Source organism: Mauremys reevesii, linkage group 7, assembly GCF_016161935.1.
Source record: "Mauremys reevesii isolate NIE-2019 linkage group 7, ASM1616193v1, whole genome shotgun sequence".
In the NCBI taxonomy this organism is placed as follows: domain Eukaryota; kingdom Metazoa; phylum Chordata; order Testudines; family Geoemydidae; genus Mauremys; species Mauremys reevesii.
Window position 1 is genome coordinate 47,161,420 of NC_052629.1, and position 23,200 is coordinate 47,184,619.

General features: G+C 38.1%; 1 protein-coding gene across 12 annotated transcripts in view; it reads right to left on the reverse strand.

Moving 5' to 3' along the window:
* The window catches only part of ARID5B (AT-rich interaction domain 5B), a 148,844-nt gene that overhangs the window by 30,678 nt on the left and 94,966 nt on the right, over positions 1-23,200 (reverse strand). For 10 of the 12 annotated variants that reach the window (XM_039481429.1, XM_039481438.1, XM_039481436.1 and 7 more), the window contains 3 exons: positions 12,472-12,584; positions 4,998-5,202; positions 2,397-2,449 (listed from right to left, as the gene is read on the reverse strand). In XM_039481429.1, the coding sequence (XP_039337363.1) occupies positions 2,397-2,449; positions 4,998-5,202; positions 12,472-12,584 (371 nt within the window). Of the gene's footprint in view, positions 1-2,396; positions 2,450-4,997; positions 5,203-12,471; positions 12,585-13,373; positions 13,441-13,964; positions 14,136-23,200 lie in introns of those variants that run through there. The other 2 variants (XM_039481441.1, XM_039481440.1) reach the window with 2 other exon arrangements.

The window sequence follows — 23,200 nt, forward strand, 5'->3', positions numbered from 1 at the left end:
TTGCTTGAGATTTTACACTTGAGAATGAATAGGTCTATCCATGATTCTGGAATAAATATTTCCATCCATCCCATTCTAGCCCCATGGGGCCTTTTTTATCTCTCATCAATGCACACAACAGCACAATTAATTACACTTTGCTAAATTCCATGGTGATGAGTAAGGGTATGAATGGGTCAGAAAATGACTGAAAGTGACAAAACACTCTAACAGTCTCCAATTTAGCATTCAGGATTATGAGTGTACTGTAGACGCTGAGGGTTTGGACAGAGGAAAAGGTGTAGTAGGAAATGCAGCTAAAGCAGCATCACCCACTACATACAAAATTTAATTTATACCCAAACCATCCTCATCTGTCACAGAGCAAGACAGTTCTTTAGTTCTGCTATAAGAAAGTATAAGTCTCACTGATTTCAAAAAGAGTGGATCAGGCCCACTGGCTTCAATGGGAGTTATTCTAGATTATGCCAGAGCTAAATCAAATATCAGAATATCAAACTGGTGTAAAAATTATATTCATTTTGCACATCCAGTTCCTAACTACCCTACTTTTCTGCTTACACATCTTTTGTGATCAGCACACACCACCGTTTAAGTTTCAGTTGAATAATCCCAATGAGCCTGTTCTCCTGGAAATAAGGAATGCCCCCATCATTTGAAGACATCTATTAATGAAAAAGGACAAGAGGTTTGAGAGAGGGATGTACTGCCACTAATTTATATTGAACAGTGATATGCCTCATATTTCCCCTCATTCCCCTTGCCCCGTTCCATTACTGATGATAATCTCACTATTTATTTTACCTGTCACCCAGGCTCACAATCTTGGTGTCCTAGTCAACGCCTTCCTTCCGCTCCACACATTCAGAATTTCCCCAAATCCTGCAAGTCCACCTTGTTTAACATGCCTAAATCCATCCTTTACTCTCTCATTCTGGCACTAAAACCCAGATTTGTGTCTTGCTTATCCTACTGCAAACTCCTCCACACTGGCCTTCCCTGCTTCTAACCTCATTCCCTGCAAATATATCCAAACCATTGCTGTGAAAATTATCTGCCTCCCTGAGCATTCTGAACACGTCACTCTCATATTCAAATCCCTTCGCTGCCTTCTCTTGTGTTCTGGATCAGGTTCAAGTTTTCAGTCCTTACTTTCAGCGCATTTTACAACTTGGTGCAATTACTCATAGCTCATAATTACTGTAGATGTATATCTATGGTAGCTATTTCTGCATATATATACACACACACACACATATATATACATATACATACACAGGAACATACACACATCTGGGTGTATTTAATAAAGATGTTACATGTAGATTAATGAAAGGCAGCTAAATCATAAAAGCCAAATCAGACATTTCTATTATGAACACTAGATGCTTGGTTTCACAAAATCTCCACCACACCCACCCCAGTATAGCGATGATATTAATTAATAGAACAATATGCTTTATTGTGTGGAAAGAAAGAGTGTTTATTACATTTTGGCTCAAATCAGTTTGAATTTCTTGATTTTGTTTCTCTTGTCATTTCTCAACAGTACAGATACATCCCAGATTACTTCGTAAACAAAGCAAAAATAATTTCCCCCAACCAACTGCAGCAGGAACTGCACAACTTAATCAGATCATTGTGTGCAAAGAAAATATTTCCAATGACGACATCTTCCTATGTCAATTGGTTTTTATTACAGATGTCATCTCTATGTGCGGTATTAATGCAGCTCTTTCTTCTCATTTCAAGATTTTAATCTAAGTTTGTTGCTCTAATATTTTATTAGTTCAAAATACATGCTCTAAAATCCATGGCCATCAAATTTTCCTGCGAGCTAAAAATAAACTGCTCTTGTCAGATATGGTTAGCTGATAAAAAGTGTCAGAGACTTTTCTGAATTACTTTGATAACTTCCTGTTTATGTGGTACTGACCCTTGTCTAATAAAGGTCTTTTACACTAGCAAAAAGGAGAAGATACTGCAACATACTATCCCTTAATGGCAATACTGATTACTTTTGAAAGCCTTTAATACATTTCCCATATTAGACATGAACAGATGTCAGAGATGTTGCCAAGTGAAATTTCTTTTATGCAATCTTGGCTTGTTGTACAATAATAGCCCTTTCTCAACATGGGAAAAAATTACAGACCCAACTAATTTCCTTGACAGGGAAGAGTTACATATGTTTTCCACTTGTAGCTTTTACGACAAGTTTACAATTTTGCCAAACCTGGAACTAATTGGGACCATTTCCAAAAATGGCCCAATAAACCCACAATGTGTACAGCTATTCTAAAATGCAGTAAATGATTGTTTGCTTTTACATTTTTTTTCTAACAGGGGAAAGTTAGATTGCACAATTATTCCATTTAAGTTACTTAAACACTTACTGTTTCATATCCTCCCAGTTTTTGAGCAGCTTGAAACATAGTCCAAAGGTTAACTGTTAGAGGGACAATAAGTATTTAGATAAGCATTCCATTAACCAACTTATTTCAAAGAAATGTAAATTAAACAATTATTTTAAAGAAAAATAGAAAAAAATGTTCACAAACCCTGAAAAAGCTTTTGAGAAACAATTTACAAAAGGTATTTACGTAATTTGAAGAGTAAATGTTACTCCTAACTATATATTTGAAAAAATTACATGTGAAGGAACACATTTAGGAGTGAAAATTACATTTAGACAGAGTTATGGGGTTTATTCTACTTTTCTAATAAGAAACACAGTATAATAGCTGCATTTTACAAGTTTCCATAACTCTGACAGTAAAAACTAGCACAAAGACTATTATTTTTTTAAAACAGTTTGAGTTATCAGTAAGAGCTGCAGCCCACGTGATATAGAGCAACCATTCACTAAACAACGCTATCTTATATCTACTGTAGCTCAGATAAGGGCCTCCATAATCAATAAACCGTAGGGCCGTGTGAGAATGCACTAATGGAGGGAGAATGCACAGCCATCGTATTTGTCCTAGCACATCAGCACACATGTACAACAGACAGCCATAATTTGGTTGCAAGTGCTGGCAAGCTCAAAGGTGGAGACAAGATAGAATTATCACTATATTTATTACTTCAGAGTTGTGGTGGCCCTGCCTTGCCTTTTGTGCACTATCAAGCACTGACAGGGCTACATGGTGGTGGAGGTGGTGGAAGTGGTGAGAGGGGACAAAGGAAACACCTTCAATACGGCCTAGCAAGAACCACCCTTCTTTGCACTCCCTCCTGCATAATGCCTCCTTCCACATGACTGCCTCCCACCTGTCCCGAGCTGAGCAGGGCCATAATGTGATGTGTTAGTTCTTTCATTTATTTATGTGTTTTTAATTGATAGAAGGGTAACTGATGGTGATCCTGTATTAAAGACCTATACAGGATTTCAGCAACACATGGTGACTCCCAGTGGCATTCATATAAATATTTCAAGCCAGAGTCATCAATAACGCAGCAGATCAAAGAGGACAGAATTTGTTCACTCACAGGGGAATTCTCTGTTGTAGTGTACATACTGGTTCTCCCCTCTAACCTATTTATATTGGCAATATTTACACATATCATGTCAGACAAATATAGAGCCCAGTCCTGCAAACACTTACACACATGAGTAAATTTACTCACAGGAGTACATTTACTCATGTGCTTAAGTGCTTGCAGGACTAGGCCCATCCACTGTAATAATGTATGTCAAGCAACCCTATGCAGTTCAGCTAAATATTATTGTATGATCCTACCACAGACCTGGGTATTTTGGAAATAATGGCCCCTCTTATCATTTGAACTGACAGTATCTCCTGGTTTGGGGCATGTAGGATAAAATGAAAATAAAAAGGCACTCTTCCACATAAAATGCTCAGAAAGTCTCATTGAACCCTGCGCTATTTCAAAGCTATCGAGAGGTTTGCTTAGGCCTTGATTTAATCTGAATCAATGCATAATGCAACAAAGCTGTTCATAGTACATTAATTTTACTTCTATTTCAAGCAGCCAAAACATTGTAATCACTCAGAGTTATATAAGTTTATAATGGCTGCTAGAGGTCTGTTGCAATCAGTGCCAATTGCTATTAGGTATGTAAATTGTTATGTAAAACATACAGGTTTGACATTCTTCATCAAAATAACACATGGTTTTAATCTTTGGAGATAAATTTGAGTAAATAATATTTCAAACCATGGATTTCTCCCTTTAAAGTAATTTAAGTACCATTCAGTCTATATATACATACGTACTGTATATATAATGTGTGTGTGTGTGTGTGTGTATATATATATATATGTACACACATGTAGATACACATACACACATTTATATTTAGATACACACACACATCTCAGGTATAGCTTTTGTTGTAAACTCTGAAACAGCCCTACTTACTATGCAATATTTATGCAGAATGTAGTTACAACTGCATCTTCTCCACCTACAATTGTTTTACAAATTGTGTCACTAAAAACTGTACATGCCAAAGCAATTCTAAACATTGTATTCTGTATTAAACAGATACAGACTATTTTTATAGTCTCTGAAGTCAGTAATTTATTGCCTATAAACAAATTTTTAGGCTTAAAATTATGATCCCTTTTGTGCCTTTCTTGACCTCCTTTAAATGTCTCCCTTTAATATCTGTCTTTTCATAAAGAACATCTGGGCACAATAAAGGTACGTCACATTATTAACTCAGAAGAAAGGCATTACAGATACTGCAGATTTACAAAACAGAAAACTAGAGAGTTTTCAGCATGCCTATTTCTAGTCATAATCAGTGGATTTAAACCTATAAATATCCTGCAGCAACTGCCCCAGAAGGAAGAGATGCAAATCTAGAAGTAAGAGACAGTAAAATGTCTGGAGTGGAAAAATGTGTAAATATAAACACAGTCACAAAACCAAAAAGGTTTTAAAATAGTCTCAGTGTATGACTGTTTTCTACAAAGAAGCCAAACAGTTCTAAAACGTCAACAAAATTTAATAAAAATTATACTTACTCTGCTTAAAACCTAAATAGGGTATTCGTTCAATGGGTGTTTTCCTTTCTTTCATGTATTTATAAAGTGCCACAAGGAAAGCCTGCTCATCAGCTCTACACTCTTCACCCACAGCAACCTTTGATTTATCTTCACTTGAGCCTTTTTTACAGTTGCTGTTGTTACTTTTGGATTTGGGCAAAGCTGACTTAGCCTCACATTTTACCTGGAAAACGAAAAGATGTCAGATCAGATCTGGGTCATTGGCTGACCTTTAATTTGCATTTAAAAGATGAACAAACTGCTCGCTTAACAAGTGTGTTCTGTAATAGGAAGGCCAAACCACACAACTGACTTGAGGGTGGCAGGGGGAAGCTATTTATAGAGCTATTGCCTTGCTCTGAATCTTAGTCACAACATTTAAAAATGGCCACATATTTAAAAAACTGTTGTAACCCAGCAGCAATGTTCTCTCCAGATCTGTATTTTTATTACCATCCATCACTATTCCACAGAGAGCTGCCAGCCCTCACAGACAATCAAACAACAGCAAGATGAATAACCAACCCTCCTTTAGGGCTTGATGCTGTGCACTCCTGGGAGATAGTGAGCACCCTCAACTCTCATTGATTTCAGGGGGAGGTGCGGGTCTCAGTACTGCACAGGAATGCCTAGCACCTGACAGCATCACGCTCATAAAGGCCACAACTTTTTTTCTGGCCCATCAAAATATTAGGCCAAATCCTACAGGCCTTACCCAGTCAAAAGTCCCATTCCGCAGCAATGGCAGGTCTATATGATTTTGGACCTAAGGCAACAGGGCTTAAGAATGTGCTCAAAATTAAATACTTTGTTGAATCAGGGGGCCATTTAATGTGAGCCATTTTCTCCCTTTTCCCATGTATACCATCAGCAGCCTTCAGACACACATAACTCCCACAACTGCCCATTTTCCTGCTGATACAGCCAATGATATTAGTGTGCCAATAAGGGAGTAAACAATATGGAACCATGTTTATTTTCCAGTATTGGAAACAAGAAAAACAAGAGAAGAATTAGCCTAATCCTGCAGTCCTTATACAGATATGATATTGCAGCTGATGAATTAAATTTCAACCCGCTAATAGTTTATGTCTCTAGATAATGAAGAGTACAATGAACATTAAAAACTAGTTTTGGAAGTTAGCCAACCGGGGTTATTTTATAATGTGTGACCAATACTTTTCCAGTGAATACTGGTAATAAAAGAATACTCTGCTAGAGGGGGTGATGATGGTTACATGATTTATTGTGGAAACAGTTTTCTTCTACGGAGTATGCATTACAAGAGACTTTCCGATGTTTCCATAACCCGGGTGGAACTCTTCCTTGTGTCTTCAGAAAGGGATAAGGGATATTATAAACAAATTATTTCATTTCAGTGCCTGGAGGGAACAGCATGGACTAGTAGGACAAACATTGGACTGAGAGTCAGGAACCCTTGGATTTTACTGGTTAACTGGCACTGATTCACTCTGTTGCTGTGAGTTGCCAGGGATAAGTTATTTAATCTTATTGTGACTCAGTTTCCCCTCTTGTAAAATGGGAAATTTACACACACGTCTTCTGTTTTGGGAATAAGGGCTTTGAAGCTGAAGATTGTTAGGCAAGTGCCATGTAGAAACAGAAAATAAACCAGAGAAGAGTCAAATGATCAAACGTTTTAGTTATGTCAAATGAAGTTATCCTACAAACACTTCTGCATTTTTCTACCATTTTTTAAAAAGCACAGGCAGGTCTCTTTTCCAAAGCATTAAAACAATGATTGAGGGCAGGATGCTTTCTTCTTCTTATGTGGGCTGAGGATGGCTGAACTGGGAGCATGAAGGAAGGAAAAGGTGGCAGTTTCCCCAACATGGTCCCTGTCTTCTTGGAGAAACCTCTCTGTGCAAACTCAAGGGAATAGCCTTTTGGAGCCTTACGTCTCCACAACAAAGAATCATTGGGATTAGAAAATGGGGTTTTCCTTAGACAATTTATTTATTTATTTTATCCATCCATCCATCCATCCATCCATCCATCCATCCAGGTGCTTTCCCAGTATCGCTCAATATTCTCTGGTCTGATGTTAGGAAATATTCTTCCTATGATGAAATATATTGTGTTTTGCCTTTTAGTCATATTTACCGTTACTGATGAGACGTCTGTAAAGATCAAAGCCCCACTGAGAACACAGTGAAACTAATGGAAGTCTTTTCATTAACTTCAATGGGCTTTAGATTAGGCCCTTATTTTTTTTTTTTGTTTGGAATGCTAATTCCCTGGGGTTTTTTTTTTTTACTCTGGGGTTACCTGGAAAATTATTTAAAGGCACCCCCATACAAAGCTGATATTACATTATCATTATCAGTGCTATGCAGCAGGCTAAGTTAGAGCTTCCAGTATAATAATTTCAATAATTTCTAGGGTTTTTAAATTGAGCCATAAATTTGTTGCAGGATAAAACTTGGAATAAACATTCTCAGACTGGGAGCATTTTTAATTTTCAAAACACACTTGCTAGAAAAAAGTCCATCGGCCCATTTTCAATATGTTTTATTTTAAAATAGGGTGATACAAGCAAGCAATGATGGCTTACACATCAATTATAAGTCAGAAGAAGCCTTATTCACACAAAAGCAAATTAATGGTAAGGGAAGTTATTCTCTAGTAAACAAGCGGGGATAAAGAAAATAGGATGAAAAAAATAAATTGGAAGTGGGGAATCTTTATGTAATACACAGCTTCCTCCACCTCACTACACAGAGCAGGGAGGTCAAAGTGTCTGCAGAACTCAAAGGAGCCAAAAAATGCCAAGGAAGGGCACATGAGCAGTCTCAGATTTGATGATCCCTTAAGAAAGGCTGCAGTGCTTCATAATCTCAATGTTCCAGGCACAAGCCTAGTTTCTGGAACTTCACCTCCATGTGACAGGCAATATGAATTGACCCACAGAGCCAAATTCTGTTCTTGATTAAACTGGTATAAATCCAGCATAACTCCACTAAAGTCAATGGAGTTATGCCATGTTTACACTGTCATAACCAAGATCAGAAACTGACCCCAAATTCTTATCCCTTTAAACCAAAGGTTCTCAACCTGTGGCCCACCGACCTCTGGGGCTCCCCAGACTATGTCTAAGATTTCCAAAGGGGTCCGTATACCTCCATCCAAAATTTTTAGGGATCCGCAAATGAAAAAAGGTAGAAAACCAGTTTTCTAAACACAATCTTGGATCCAATTTAGTAGGTGTTTGCAAGTGTTGGCTACTTTTTTTAAAAAAACTTCTCAGAAGGCATAAAGAGATGAACAAGGACTACAAATAGGGAGGGAAAACCCTACTTGGCCACATTCTCTGCAGCATTCTTCTCAGTGGACCTTACTGATTCCGTTATAAAACCAAAGTTATACATTTCTTCTGTAGGAGTTTAACTTCTTTTCATTATAGCCACCCTAGACAGTCTCCCCATATCTCTTTCTAAAAAATCTGAGACATTTCCTCATACCACATTTATAGAAGGTGAGTGAAGGTGGAATCCTCACACACTTACTTTGATGTATCCCCTTCACTATATTTGAGACCAGACTCCACCTGGATGCAGTAAACTATCAGTTACTTTCCAGATCCCTGGGAAAGTTATCCCAACCCAGTTGAACCAGCTAACAGTAGTTCATTTGCATGATTGATAATGCTTGGCCCTGGGAAAATCATTTAGCTTTTGAGTGTGTTCAGAGAACTCTAAACTCCTTCCCTGATCATTCAATTTTATAGTGAAGACTGGGATTTTCAAAGAGACTTTCAATTGGAATTGGGTGCCTAATTCCCATAGGCCTCTTTGAAAAATCCCAACCCAAAATAAAGCTTGATTCCCCTGTGGCAAAAATGACAGTCCACTGCCAACAGGACGAGGCTGAGAATAGAGAAAGTGGGTATAAGGAATGGGGATGTGTTTCTATGACAACTCTGGAAATGTCTATCCATGTCTTTATTATATGCTCTAGCACTGGATATATCACTCATGGCAAGGAGATCTTCCAATTATTGACAATGGGGACAATGCTCATGGATAAAATCTTACACTCATTTTGTTCTGATAGAGTCCACATATGGATCTCACAGTTCCCTAAAGAACCAGATTAAAGTATTTTAATTAGATAACGTTGGAGATCTAAGAATAACTCTTCAGGTCTGATAGTGTGCCAGACCACCTGTGACTTTAGGAAGAGTACGTGCTGGTAACATAAACATATTTCCCAGCCCTTGCCACACAAAAGAAGTGAGAAATTGATTTCAGTATTTGCACTAGGGGATGTTGTAATAAGTACATTAATTTAGGGAACAATTTAACAAATTAATCCTTCCACGTCTTGGAACTGGCAGATCAGACCATTTTAACAAATCTTATAACCCATTTTTATAGACATTGAATGGGAACTTCTATGGCAGCACAACGCCAAGAAAACAGGCTGGTTTAGTTTCAGATGTGGTTAGGTTTGAACTATACCCCAAAATTGTGGAAATCTGTCCAGCAAGTATAACATATGAAATATTAAAGCCTCAGGATTCTTGGGAGAGTTTAGGCCACTGTTCATAAAAGAGAGAGTTTGAGATATTTCTTCCCACCTGGGATGAAATCTTGATCAAATGCAAGAGCAGGCACATTGCCTGGTGGAGGTGTGGTTTCCCAGTACAGAACTCTCAAACCATGGACTGTTGATATAGTGCTGTAATTCAGTTTTTAAAAGGCTGCCTGAACTGGAATTTATTCAGAACTGAAACCAAATCAAATGCCTTTGTGTGTCAAGTAATAGAAAAAGTCCACACTCTTGTTTGCTCATAGTTAAGATAAACAGGCTTAATGAAAACTAGAGCCGTAATGGCTTTGCAAGCTTTTTAATCACTCAGTGACAGCTAAGAACATGAAGTTTAGCAAGTGGTTATTACTATGTGGTCTGAGCTGGTCTTGTACATAATCCTGACAGGATCAAAACCTCAATGTTCAAAATCCCAGCACTTTTCCCATTTACCTCACCTGTGGGGCTCCAGATACAAAAGAGCTGACAGGCCACTGCCTCCCTCTGCAAAAGCCGTCTTCCCTAGGAAGCAGTCAACAATGGGATGCCCTGCCTCAGTGTAGAAAAGGGTGCAACTACTAGTTACAGGTAAGTGTAGATGAGACAAAACCATTTCCAACATCATTACCAAAACCAATATTGTGACTGACACTGAAAGTGTTTTTTTCCCATCCACACTAGCAGTTAAACCATTTTCAACACTGGTTTAGGTGGACCTGTTGACAGCTACAGTTAGATATGGGCCAATTTCCTAGGACAGAAGGGGGGGAAATCTTCAGGGGAACCCAACCTAGATCCAAATGTGACATCTGTGTTAACCAAGCATCCGACAGAAATGGTGAGAAACTGGGATGGTTTCAACCCTCTCCACAAAGACGACACAAAGTGCTGGGCAAAGACTCAAACAGCTTAAAGTTCAATAAGCATGTGTTTGAGTCACTCTGATTTGCTGGGCACGCATCCAGTGTTGAATAAAATATACACTCAGTCCTGCAACACATATTCATGTGAAGAGTCCCAGTGAAGTCAGTGGGACTACAGGCAAGTGTAAGATTTTCAGCATCAGGGCCTATATCATTAACACTTATATTATTTATAATGAAATACAATTGGACAGGATAATGAATGTTACTAATGTCTGCACAGTGACGAGCACAGTATGGCTAGATAAACAGGTAGATATTTCTTCTTATATGAAATATTCTTATGTTTGATGAATAAAAGCGTCTACATGGATAGAATAGTGATAATCAGATAGAATAGAGAGAATCAGATACGGTGGGTTTTATACTGTATACACATTGTATACAGTATAGACCATAATTACTTGTATGGTGCTACATTCTGTTGTGCTTAGAAAATGCACTCCACAATGTGCTTTGTAGTACAGTGCTGTAACCCGCAAAGCATGGGGAAGTTAGCCAAATTGGAATATTTGCATTGCAGGCTTTGCAAATGTGTATATAGCTAAAGCTACAAAGTTCTGACAAAGTCCTAGAATATTTTTAAGGGTCCTGAAAGTCAAAACATCAAGATCCAGTTCCTTTTAATTGATGTCTGGGCATAACAGGGCACACAAAGGAGAGTAATGCTGACTTAAGGACAGAGTTTCATCATTAACTTTGGATTTCTTTGCTGTCACCATGATTTTAACATAACTGAAAGCTGGGGAGTAGGATTTACCCTCCTATGGGTAACAGAGAATATATCACTTTCAGTTGACCTCTTTAACCCCGTAATCTCCCCAGGACATGAAACATGTGAAACAAAAAAGAATTTGGATGGCTCTGTAGAGGTTCACTGTATTTCTCAAAGAGATATTCACTACAGTGGGAATTCCTTTCAGATGCACATCCATAGAATTTGCAGAAATGTAAAATTCAAGGAGTTGGCATGGAAATTAAATCTAGGCACAACTACTTGTTCAATATTTAGAGTACCATGGTGACAGAATTTGTGCGGCAATAGGTAGGAGCCTATTGGTATGTCCCTCTCTAACTTTCTGTCTTTGCATCTTACAGCTTGGCCCTGACAATTTGCTCTCAAATTTAATTTGCCATTAATGTCTTGAAGGAGCCTTTAGTGCAAATTATTTATTTTTTTAAGAGAAAACCAAACTCATATTTAAACCACACAAACACCGAACAAAATACAAAGTAAATTAATCTATAGAAAATTAGTTTTAAAATAATGTTAGCAGATGGACTGAAACCCACAAAAGCCTAAGAGTTAAGCCTAAAATTACAGACTGACAGTACAACCTTCACTCATGATGTGTAGCTAGGTACCCCAGCCCATATAGTACACTGTGTAAGAACATATACTATTCAAAGACCCCTGGAATGTCTAGGCACAATAGCATGTGTTAAAGATCCAGTCCAGACTTTTAGCTTTCATTTGGAATTTTCTTCCTAGCCTTCCTTTTAAATCAGAACCTTAACATTCCTCCTCTATTGTACTTTTTTTGCTTCTTGGAAATCATTATTTAGAGGCAGCTCTCATTTCAGACTCTGTTTATCTTCAAATGTATATTTAGAATTACACTGTAATGGTGAGAATGGCCCTACTGGTTTATTTTTAAGATGAAGATACTGTCACAAACTATTTTGTATGTCACAGAATGTGAAAACTAGCACTAGATGCCATAAAAGCGTAATTACTGCCCTTTTCCCAGCCAGCCCATAGCCTTAGATTTTGAGTGATTAGGTTCTGGGTGATTATTGCTGTTAGTAACTTCTAAAGTAGAGGCAGTCTAAAGTAAAAAATACAACTTCTTGAAAAGAATCTGCACTTATTTACATGAAAAAAATATACTTTAAATTTGAGACAGTCTATTAGACAACAAAGAGGACTGTATCTTAAAAAAAAAGTGTAGGTAAGAGAATACTGCTAAATGATTTACCTTGGCAACAGCTTTGCTTTCAGAATTATTGTTGGAATCTTTAACCCCATTTAATGAATCTCTTCTCTGTGGGCATGGCTTCTTTTTGCGTGGTCTGCCTTTAAGATTTGGTGCTGAAAATTAATTGAGAACAATTTGAGCATATTCTCTTATACAGGATTTTTAACAGCTGAAAGCATAATAAATCATTACAATAAAATCAGTCACAGATATGTACACATCTATCTATAGAAAAGGCTCATTATGAGGTTTTCATCTTCTATGGGTTACATCTTGATATACTGTACTGTACATTTCTATATCATATCTCCCACCATGTATATATTATATTTTAACATATCTAATTAATATAAAGTCAAGCATTTGGCTCCAAAGAACACGTCCAGAAAGTGCAAGTATTTCTGCATGGTATCAAAAGACCAAAATAGAACATTGATACAGAACTTTGCATTAATCAGCATGATGCATCTATTTTATCCGAAGTGTAAGTACTAAGTGGTGTTTTAAATATTTGAAAATATCGGTCCTTCAGAAGAGCTTTGAAATCTTAAAATTCCCAACAAATATAACGAGTTTTAATACAATATATTATTCCTATCAAAGTTCTTTCATTAAGAAAACCCCCCAAACTATTTCTAGAAGTACAAAAGTATTAACATAATTGATTGATGGTTTCATAAAACATAATTGTTAGATACAATACATCTAAATTAAAATGAATGACTTCCAGTTTTATCCAATACTTAAGATGTTTTGGTAAAATAGCTGTGAAATACCATACTGAATAAAGCCTGGCCATTCCGAGCTATATTTAGAAAACTAGTATATAGGTCATACAAGAGAAAAAATATCAAACTTCTCTTCCAATTGTTATAGCACGAGATCACTTATAACCCACATACAGAAATAAAAGGCAAAGCAGATGCTTCGTTCAATATTGAAAATGTCCTGCATATGCTTTAAAATTTAGATCAGTCTAAGTCACCAGACAACTCCAGCAACATTAAAAATGATAACTAACTAACTAATGACTATACTGGAGAAGATAATTTGCTTTAAACCTTTAATTTCTAGGTAACCATTGTTTTCATTACTTCAAGGGATGATTATAACAATGTCAGAAATCTAAACACCACAAACCTCTTGTGTGTCTTCTAATTGTTTCTAATCTTACATTTGTTACACAGTAAGCCAGTGATTTCAGGACATTTTACATTCTAACCAGTTTGTAAACACAATAAAGAGTGCTACTTTGATTTTGCACTTTGAACAACAGTGTCATTTTTGGTCTGTTTAGAAAAAAACAAAAGATAGCAGTTCTAAATTTAAAACAAGAAGTCCAAAAAACATCCTTTTTTGTTTCAGTACTGACACACTGTAAAAGATCCTCTGAAGCACGTTCTGCTTATTGAAAAGTACCAAAGAAAGCAAGGCTGAAATTGTCCTCTGAGGCTAACATGCAAAATCAAACAAGAAGATAAAGAAATTATTACCCATTCCAGTCGACAAACATCTGTCAGATTTATATCTGTACTCATAAATGCTACAGCATGTGACTGAACACTACATCCCTGGAAGTCTTGACTTGGTGTGGATGTCAGTCTTACACAAAATGAGCACTAAGAGTATTTGCTCTGTGCTTACAAATCCCCTCCCCCCCAGCTGCTCCATTACTCATATAAACACAGATGAGTGACTAGCACAGAGTGTGGGATGAACTCGCTGGACTTCAGCTTTTGCTGCCAGGCTGCCAGTTAGTGCCTTACTATTCCACCTTGTTTATAACTGTGGCTTATGTTTTCATCTTAATTGTTTTGCTGATCCTGACTTCTTGTACACTGTTGGGACGTCATATTGAGTTCCACAAATCCTAAGCTACACATAGCATTGAGACAAGGTGTTAATATCTTGTTTAAAAGACACTGTGTAAAAAAAAAAAAGTTTCTTCAATTTATAACAACTTGGCAAAAGTACTCAAATGTTAATGACCACTGTAGAATTAATGGACCAAATTAATCCCTGGCACAATTCTATCGAAGTAATTCGAGTTACAGGGATGAATTTTAGACCAATATACTTTTATTTGAACCACTTTATTTTTATTTATTTATTTATTTTTCTTTTTAGAAAGAAACAAGCAGGACTAGTTCAAGGCTTGATGTCTTTCCAAGACATTTTTTACCCTGAGTTTTGGCACTGTGCTTTTGTTTCATACTAAAAGCACTCCTAATGTTTTGTTAAAAGCTTTAAAAGCAGAAAAAAAAAGCATTTTTACTAAAATTCCAGGTATACTGAGCTTGCATATAAATACAGTTTGAACTGGAACATTAAATGGCAGGAGTGAACCAAAACTGTTATAAAATCAGGTTTTTTGCATCATTTCAGTTGCTATGGAGTTGCAGCAGAAAAATGGCTCTTTCTAGAATGCTCTAGAACTACCTCACATATGACATACTAGCATTTTACATCTAATTCAAATTCACAAGTAACGGAAAAGCGTTTATATAAATTAATACTGACAGCCTTTCATTCTGATGGCTTAGGAGAAGGCATTTGCCTCTAAGATCCACTCCATAAAAGAAAATATTTGAAATATTTTCAATCACACTTGAAACATATACATTAACATTTGCTCCCTAACCCATTACAGATAAAGATATTGTTCTAACACTGTTTAAATTTCAACTATATCCATTTTGTGCTCTTGAGCAGTGATAACTGACTGAAGCTGAGCGAATAATTCATAACAAATCATGTATTTGACTAATTTAGCCTCCTTTTCGGCTAGTGGCATGTTCATGAGCAAACTGCTATTTCCTTGAAGTTGTTTATTCATAGTTATTTCTACTGCAGTTTTTAAAGGTACTCTGCAGTTTGATTATGAACAGTTTTCAGAGAGAATTGAATATTCAAGATGTGTTGGCTGGTTGTGACTGATCAGATAATTCACACAATTTTTTTTCCTGATCCCTGACTGGATGAGAAATTTTGGCATGAATACTCACATATATATGTGAATGGAAAATTTGGTTTCTGGGAATACTCGCGCACATGGTTTTGAAATTTACTTTCAGCAAACATTTATGCCAGTGAGATCTGATAACTTGAGTGGTCACAGAAAGTCAACACGAGCAAAACAAATGAAAGTGAAACTTTGAACAAATAGTTAAAGAAAACTGATGGCACTTATTTGTCACCATTCTAGTCAATGTGACCTGCCCTCTGTCCAAAAATGAATCTGGGAGGCTTGAAATACTATCAGTTTAAATAAAAGCCATTTTTGCTGTAAACTTGACAACATATTCCTCTTTATCTACCTGGCAGTGTTTTATTCTCTCCTCCTTTAGCTAAGGGAAGGAAGCAAACCCAGCCACTGAAATGCCACTGGAACCCTTGGCAGAGTGCAGCACACATACATCAGCATGGTGTAATATATCTTAAGGGCTGAAAGGTGCTTGGAATCTCTCAGGAAGTGCACACCACAATGAACCCTGAACACACAGCCCAAATTCAAGGGCTTCCGTTTCAGCTCTGAACGTCACTGTACTAAGTTGTGAAATTTTCAGATTGGGACCTAGGCAGATTCTTTCTTAAAGCCCTTAGCTTCTGCACACTTGGAATCCAATTCAATCTTCAGTTACAAATAAAATGTATTCCATCAGGTCATTCTCGTCCCCATCAATAAGTTACCACACAGTTTGGAACAATTCCATAGCACTGGAGATCTCTGCTCCACAGGGTCAGGCATTAGGATAATAGATGTGCTGAAGTTCAGGATGCATGTGCATTGATGGTGCTGTGCGGTAAAACTTGCACAGCACCTGCTCACAATATGAAAGGTTCAAACCTGCTTGTCTAGGCCTTAATTCAACAAGATACTTAAGCATATGCCTTTCTTTTATGCATGTGAGTGCCCTCACTGAAGTCAGTGAGATAACTGAGATTACTCATGTGCTTAAAAGTCTTCAAGATTAAAGTTTATTTCAAGTTTAGTAGTTCAGCAAGAGGATTAAATTCACTCACAAAACATGTATATATAAAAAGAAGTTATCTTCACAGTTACAATTGTGACTCAGACAGCAATCTAAAACAGAGCAGGGAAAGACTGCACTGGAGAATGCTACTTCAACTGCCAAGGTCTGCCAGACATTTCAGGTATGTCCAGGTAAAACACACACAACTGTGCTGCAAAATGTAGCAGGTATGAGCTAACATTCCATAGATTTCACTGGTGTGCTAATGGGCAATGGCCACACAGATGAAGTAAAGGACACATGGCAAGAGTCTTAACACCTTAGATCTATACTTCCAGATGCATTTAATAATTTTGCTGGCCACTTTTGCTAAATTAACAGAGAGAAAGGGGGCCTAGTTCATCACTCTGTTATGCCATTTTGCAATAGTGTGATTTCATTAACTGAGTGGAGAACCAGACCATTGTTTCGTAAAATCTGATTTTTCTCCCTCACAACCCATCTGCTCTTCCTACTTGGTCATGCAATGAAGTCATAACACTGGCCAGAAGTCTGATGCCATGGACACAGGATTATGACTACACTGCAGAATCAAGCAAGAGGTGCAGATGAAGAAAGGTCTAATTCAAACACAAATACTTGTAATAGTAAAACAATAAAAGGGAAGTATAAAAAATTACTGACAAAGTAAATGGTATATGTATTGTATGAATGATCTTGTTTTTCAGGTCACTACTTCCTGGTAGTAAAGTCCTGTATTCTTGATTAGATGAAAGAGAATGAAATGGAAATAGCATGAATGTCAACAGTTACACAAGCCAGGATGACAACCATCCCTTGACAACTCTTCCCATACAGGAAAACAGCTTATTACCACTTTGGCTGTAAATTCTCAAGAGAAATTATTTATAGGGATCTGCTTAGAGATGGGAACACTTTTCTTCCTGTGTGTGAGGTGGGATGAGATTTGGCAGCACAGTAAAAATCATACACACAGATTGCAAGAGAGTATTTCACACAGTTTGATATCAGAGGTCAGTGTCTATGGGAAGATCACGTGATCAAAAATTTTGCCACATGGCAGGAAACAAAAAGATAGCAAGTCATTCACTGATGCTGGGGTGGGGAAGCAGAGAATGTAGACTACTTATCTCCTTGCCATTGAGGGGAGAGGGAATGCACTCCAGGGGACATTCATCTCCACGGAGGCTAGGTGGAGTTATCGTTTTCTCCTTCCTTTGGAGTTAATGTTAGGAAGGGAGATGGCTTTCATTCCCACCAGAGTCTCTACTGGGGTCCTGCCAGTAGAGGCTCCTGAGGAGAGGCTCTCTATAGTCACATCCCCCACCTTCCTGAGCCATACCCATCCACTTTTTGTGCTGCACTGGCAATCTCCTTCCATAATGACAATCAAACAAAAGAAACATTGCACAATCCAGCTCTTGGTAAGTTTATCAGTGCAAAAGGAAACATTATGTTCATAAATTTCTGTCACTTCTTCCTCTGTCCAAAATGCACACAAAACATGTTTTAAAAAGAAAATTAGGAGTTAGTCCTTATCACGACTAACTAGCTCTTGGTATCTTGAAAATAAGATTAAACCATTCTGTTCTTCTAGCTAGCCCACCTCCTTCCAGACTTTGGCTGAACATTATATAGCTTTAGAAAATAAATCACTACAAATGCCACAAGAGTTTTTGTTACATAGACAGACTACAAATGCCCCATATTATATGTGGCACAAGAAAAGAGAGCCAAATTATCTGTTGGTGTAAACTGGCATAGCTTCATTGACTTCACCTAAAAATTTGGCCCATGGTCTGTTAGGCCCAAAGCTGACTTTTAATAGAACTGCCAGAGACTGTCATGATACACATCAAAGCTCCAAAGTTCCTGTTACCGTGAGTGAAATATATATGGCCCCGTGCTCTGCCTCCTTCCACATCCTTATGAGGGTGCAGTGCATAGGTGAGCAAAATGGTAGAAAAATATATATGGTGGAGCCTTCAAAAGGAGGATAGTTCTACAGGCTGCTCCCTCCACATGGCTACCTCTCTCCCTCCCACTAGTCAGAAAAAGGAGACCTGGTAAGGGTGTAATCGAAGCCACACTTAGCAGCATGTTCTCAAGAGAACCATAGAAACAGGGGGGCATCAAGTTAAGGCTGATCAAAGCAGCATGATCATGCTGTGTGCCCTGAGACCTTTACTCCCCCCTGCCCAGAAGGCCACAGATTGGGCCAACAACCAATGACAACACACTTCCTGGCCCTGCCGTACTGTAATAGCTGATGGGGACTGCAGAGGGAAAGTCTCTTTGCATGTCTGGCCAGGAATCTGCAGGGTCAGAGGCAGAGCCACAGATCCCCTACCTCCATTGGCTCAACCCTCTGTAACACTGCAAGTTCATCAGACCAAAAGAAGAAAGCATCAGGTTCAGACCTCACAGAGCTGTGGGCTTCACTGCCTTAATTTGTTCCTCCCCATGCGTGTTTGCACATAAGGGAAAGTACTGGACATGGATTTTAAGAATTATTAAATGGCATTTTGAACTTTGGAACTATTATAATGTATTCAGTAAATGCTATGCACCAAAGGACTGTTTCTCGCTATATACTGAGGCAACAGAGCTATGATACGATTATGTACTACATTTATATACTGTTAAAATTCTGATCCTTATACAAACCAACTAGTACACATCTAAGCTCTCAATCTTTCCTTTCCTCACAGCACATCCCCAAGATACTGGAGAGATCTCATGGCACCGTGTGGGTACAGCCGTGCTGGAGTGTAGGTACAGACAAAGGGATGGCAGCATGCCAGCCTTGGTGTTGGCCTGACTGGGTTTTGTAGGATAGTGTTACAGTTTAAAATATTTTTGGACATTGATTATAATAACAAGTCCAACTAGTTGAATCCTTGTGATAATACTGTTCTCTGGATTCATGTATTTTGACTGACATAAAAGACATGTTGTTATAGGGAGGGTGAGAGAAAGCGGCTTTTGCTCAGTTGAGATCCAGCAACACTGGCATTGTGTCAAAACTGGTGTTGCAGCCAAGAGTCTTTAATGAGAGTGGAATGTATTACCTCATTTGTCATACCTGGATCACTTACGCATGCTAAGTCCAAAATAACCTTGGACTTTGCTGGCTGCTCAACAAACCATGTAAGTAAACAGTCCTGTAGTAATGCCTAAAACACGTACCCTTTCTTGATCACTCTACATTACTTATTCTAGCAAATGTCTAAGCAATTGTAATGCCCATGATCAAAGTCCCAGATTTTTTCAGGGCTCTCTGATCTGCATAACTATTTCCTGATATGACTTCTCATCCTGGCCTCTACGTTTTAACTGTTCCTCAGAAACACTTTAAAAGAACAAAAAAGCCTATCACCATTTCCTTAAAAGAGGAATGTGCTGGGGTAGCTGTTCTGCATTTCTGCTTCTAACATGTAGTGCCATACTGCTTCTTGCAGCTGGCGGAATTTATTTCCTTGTTATTGTTTTTTGGAAGGATTGGGATGGAGGAGAAGCAACGGTACTTTTGCCTACAGCAAAGATGATTAGCCATACCAATATAGAAACCAAGTGACTTTGTAATAATATTGAGGGCCACAGTCAAATAAGGGGAGGATGAAGATTTGGACATCTGGCATGGGACTGAAGGGGTGATTTAAAACTGAACCTTGCAAAGAGTGGTGCAGATGCACTCAAGTCTTGAATCCCAGAAACCCCCAGAGTGGATCAAGCATGCCTGAAGGGGGCAGTCACACACAGAGTAGCCTGGCAAAACGTAGCTCTTAGTGAAAGATTATTATTACATGTTGCACCTTTTAAAACATAATTACTAGAAAGCCAACCACCTTACTAAAGAAGGATCCCTACCATTCACCCCTCATACAAGGGAGCCTCTAGCATCCTACAGTATCTGGAAGATAAGAATGAACATATTGCTGTATTTATGTGAAGTCTCAAAAGCTATGATTAGAATATGTCCGATGTTATTTTGGACTCATAGCTGCCTCCTTGACTTCTTCCTCTTCTTGGCCTTCTTTTTTTATATCTCTCGCCTCATCCCCAGTCCCTGTTCCACATCCCAAGTTACAGGTTTTGCATTTAATTTTTGAAAAGTCCATGTATTAGCTCCTGCCTCTTGGAAGCAGCACTCACTGCACACAGATTGTGCTTCTGATGAGCTGAGCCCATGCCATGAGGAGAGGGCGAGTAGTCGCCACACAGCACGGCGTTGTGCAGATGAGGGTGAAATGAAAGTGGACAATGCAAGGCAAAAGCTCAAATGTTAGGCTAAGGGGGAAAGTCAGACCCTAGTTTAGAAAAATCTCAGTCATTTTAATTTGGGGAAACTTTTCTATAAACCAAGATACAGGGCCTCCCCCATGGAAATCAATAGCAAACTCATACTGATTTCAGTGGGAGCCAGACTAGGCTCCTACCTTTTTCAATATAGAGATTAATATTAACCCTTCTACACAACCTTCAGAACAATATTTCCGTTTATAACAGGATTTAACTGCTATTGCTATAAACACTAGTCAATATTTGTGTATGTATCTGTACACACACACACACACACACACACAGACTCAAGATAGACAGATATTCTGAGTTTCCAAAAAATTTTAATACTAAAGTATTATTTTCATGTTTTTCTAATCCAAGGACTTGCTCATTCTTTTCTGTAATTTATATACACTGTGGATTTATAATGGAACATGTCAGAATAAATCTGAAAACTATTGTGGACTCGATATCCTTGAGAGAGGCACTAAACATCTGAACAATTTTCTAACTCATAAGTATACAGAGTGTACTTGTGTAACCATTTCTAAAGGTTTTGTTTTGGAAATGAGATATTCTATTCTCAATGTGGGGAAAATCAATTTGCTGCCTCTCTAAAGAAAACATTCCTCATTTGGAAATAAGTGGAACAGACACTTTTTTGTGGGGATTAATATGGAGACATTTGACTTGTTGCAGATTGAATCTGGGTTTCCCTTTTCCCCTCCCCAGACTACCACTTAAAAAAAAGCAAAGACCAACATTGTGTGGATGACTATTTTAATTATTTTGTTAAAAATAGAAACACTGGATGTATTGCACATATCATACTAGATAATTAAGGGCCTGATTTTGCAGAAGACTGAATGTTTTCAAATTCCACTGAACACAATACAAATTGAAGGCACTGAACCATGCAGGATCAGGCGCTTGGACTAATTTTCTTCTCTGCTATATGGCTAGAGTTCAAAACTTTTGCTATAAAGGCTTCTTGCTTACTTTTTGCTATGTTAGCATTTAAGAAAAGGGTGAGTTTTTGGAATATTCACAAGAAGATGGACATTAAAGGTTAAGGCCCTGATTCAACAAAGCACTGAAGCACACACCTAACTAGCATGTAGGCAGTTCTATTGGACTTCAGTGAGACTAGTCACCATGCTTAAAGTTAAGCACATGTTGAACAGCCTTGCTGAATTGAATCCTATATCCAGTCCAATAGGATTACATTTGTGAGGAAGGGGAGCAGGATTTAGCCCACGAAGAAGCAGCTATCAGACTTAATTATAAAGTAGGACATGTCTGGACTGTGGTAGAGTATCTGACCCTTGTTCATTAAAGTTTTTCTTTCCCCCAATGTGAAACTGACTTTTAGCCTCCACACCCACAAACTTCAATGGACACTTCTGTATGTTGCCTCCAATTACAGTGGACTCTGAACTTGGTATCAGACAAGACTGTATGCAGATCACAGCACTTGCAAGAGAAAATCTGACTCTTTAGAATATTCCGTGTTAAAAACCAGGGCAAAAGGGTGAACAGGAACAACTGATTATGTAATAGCCAAGACAAAAGGACTGCAAACACAGCAGCGACAAGTGGCAGTGCACTGCAAACCCATGTAAATCAACTAATCTCATCCAAACTGGGCAAAACACACAATGTACCAATAGCAACTAACTTCTCATTAGGAACCTTTACAAAATAAAAGGCAAACAAGAACATACAGCACATGTTAAGGAGGTTTTCCTGGCAGCATTTCCTTCTATCCCTGACAAAAACTAGCATTCATTAAAGTGCTCTCTAGCAGAGTCAGCACTACTCAATGAAGACATGACCTACATACCTTGATAATAAGATAGCTACATACCCAATCATTCCCACACAGATAGAAAGATTAGACAGATTGGATGAGCTGACAGACAGGTAAGAAATGGGCATTGTACAAGACCCTAAATAGATACACAGAGATTCACACAAGAGGAGTAAAAAGGAATGCTTCCAGGAACCTTGCTTTTGGGATTGATAGTCAGAGCTATGAAGCCATGAACACCTTACTGTTTGCATGTGGAAATGACAAATAAGTTATTTAAGCCCATTATTGCATTACCCATTTGTATCACATCACTGTGGCAAGTAAAACTGCTTTACTTTAAACATAAGAGTGCTATGGGTTCAGTTTCACCCTTTCCTTTTCTCAGCACTCTACCACTGCACTGGGATGTCATTATAATTTGTTAGAGACACTCACATTGGATAAGGACGCAAGGAGCAAGATTAGCAGGAACTATGGTGTGTACTCCGTTCTTGAGATCTACATGTAACTTCCATTAGAATGAATAGGGCGAAAGGAAATCAGGTGGAAAATGCACCCAGACAGCAAGGGTGGGATTTTCCAAAGTGCTCAGCCTTGGCTTAACCCTGCCTCTATTGAAGTCATTGGGTTACTGGTG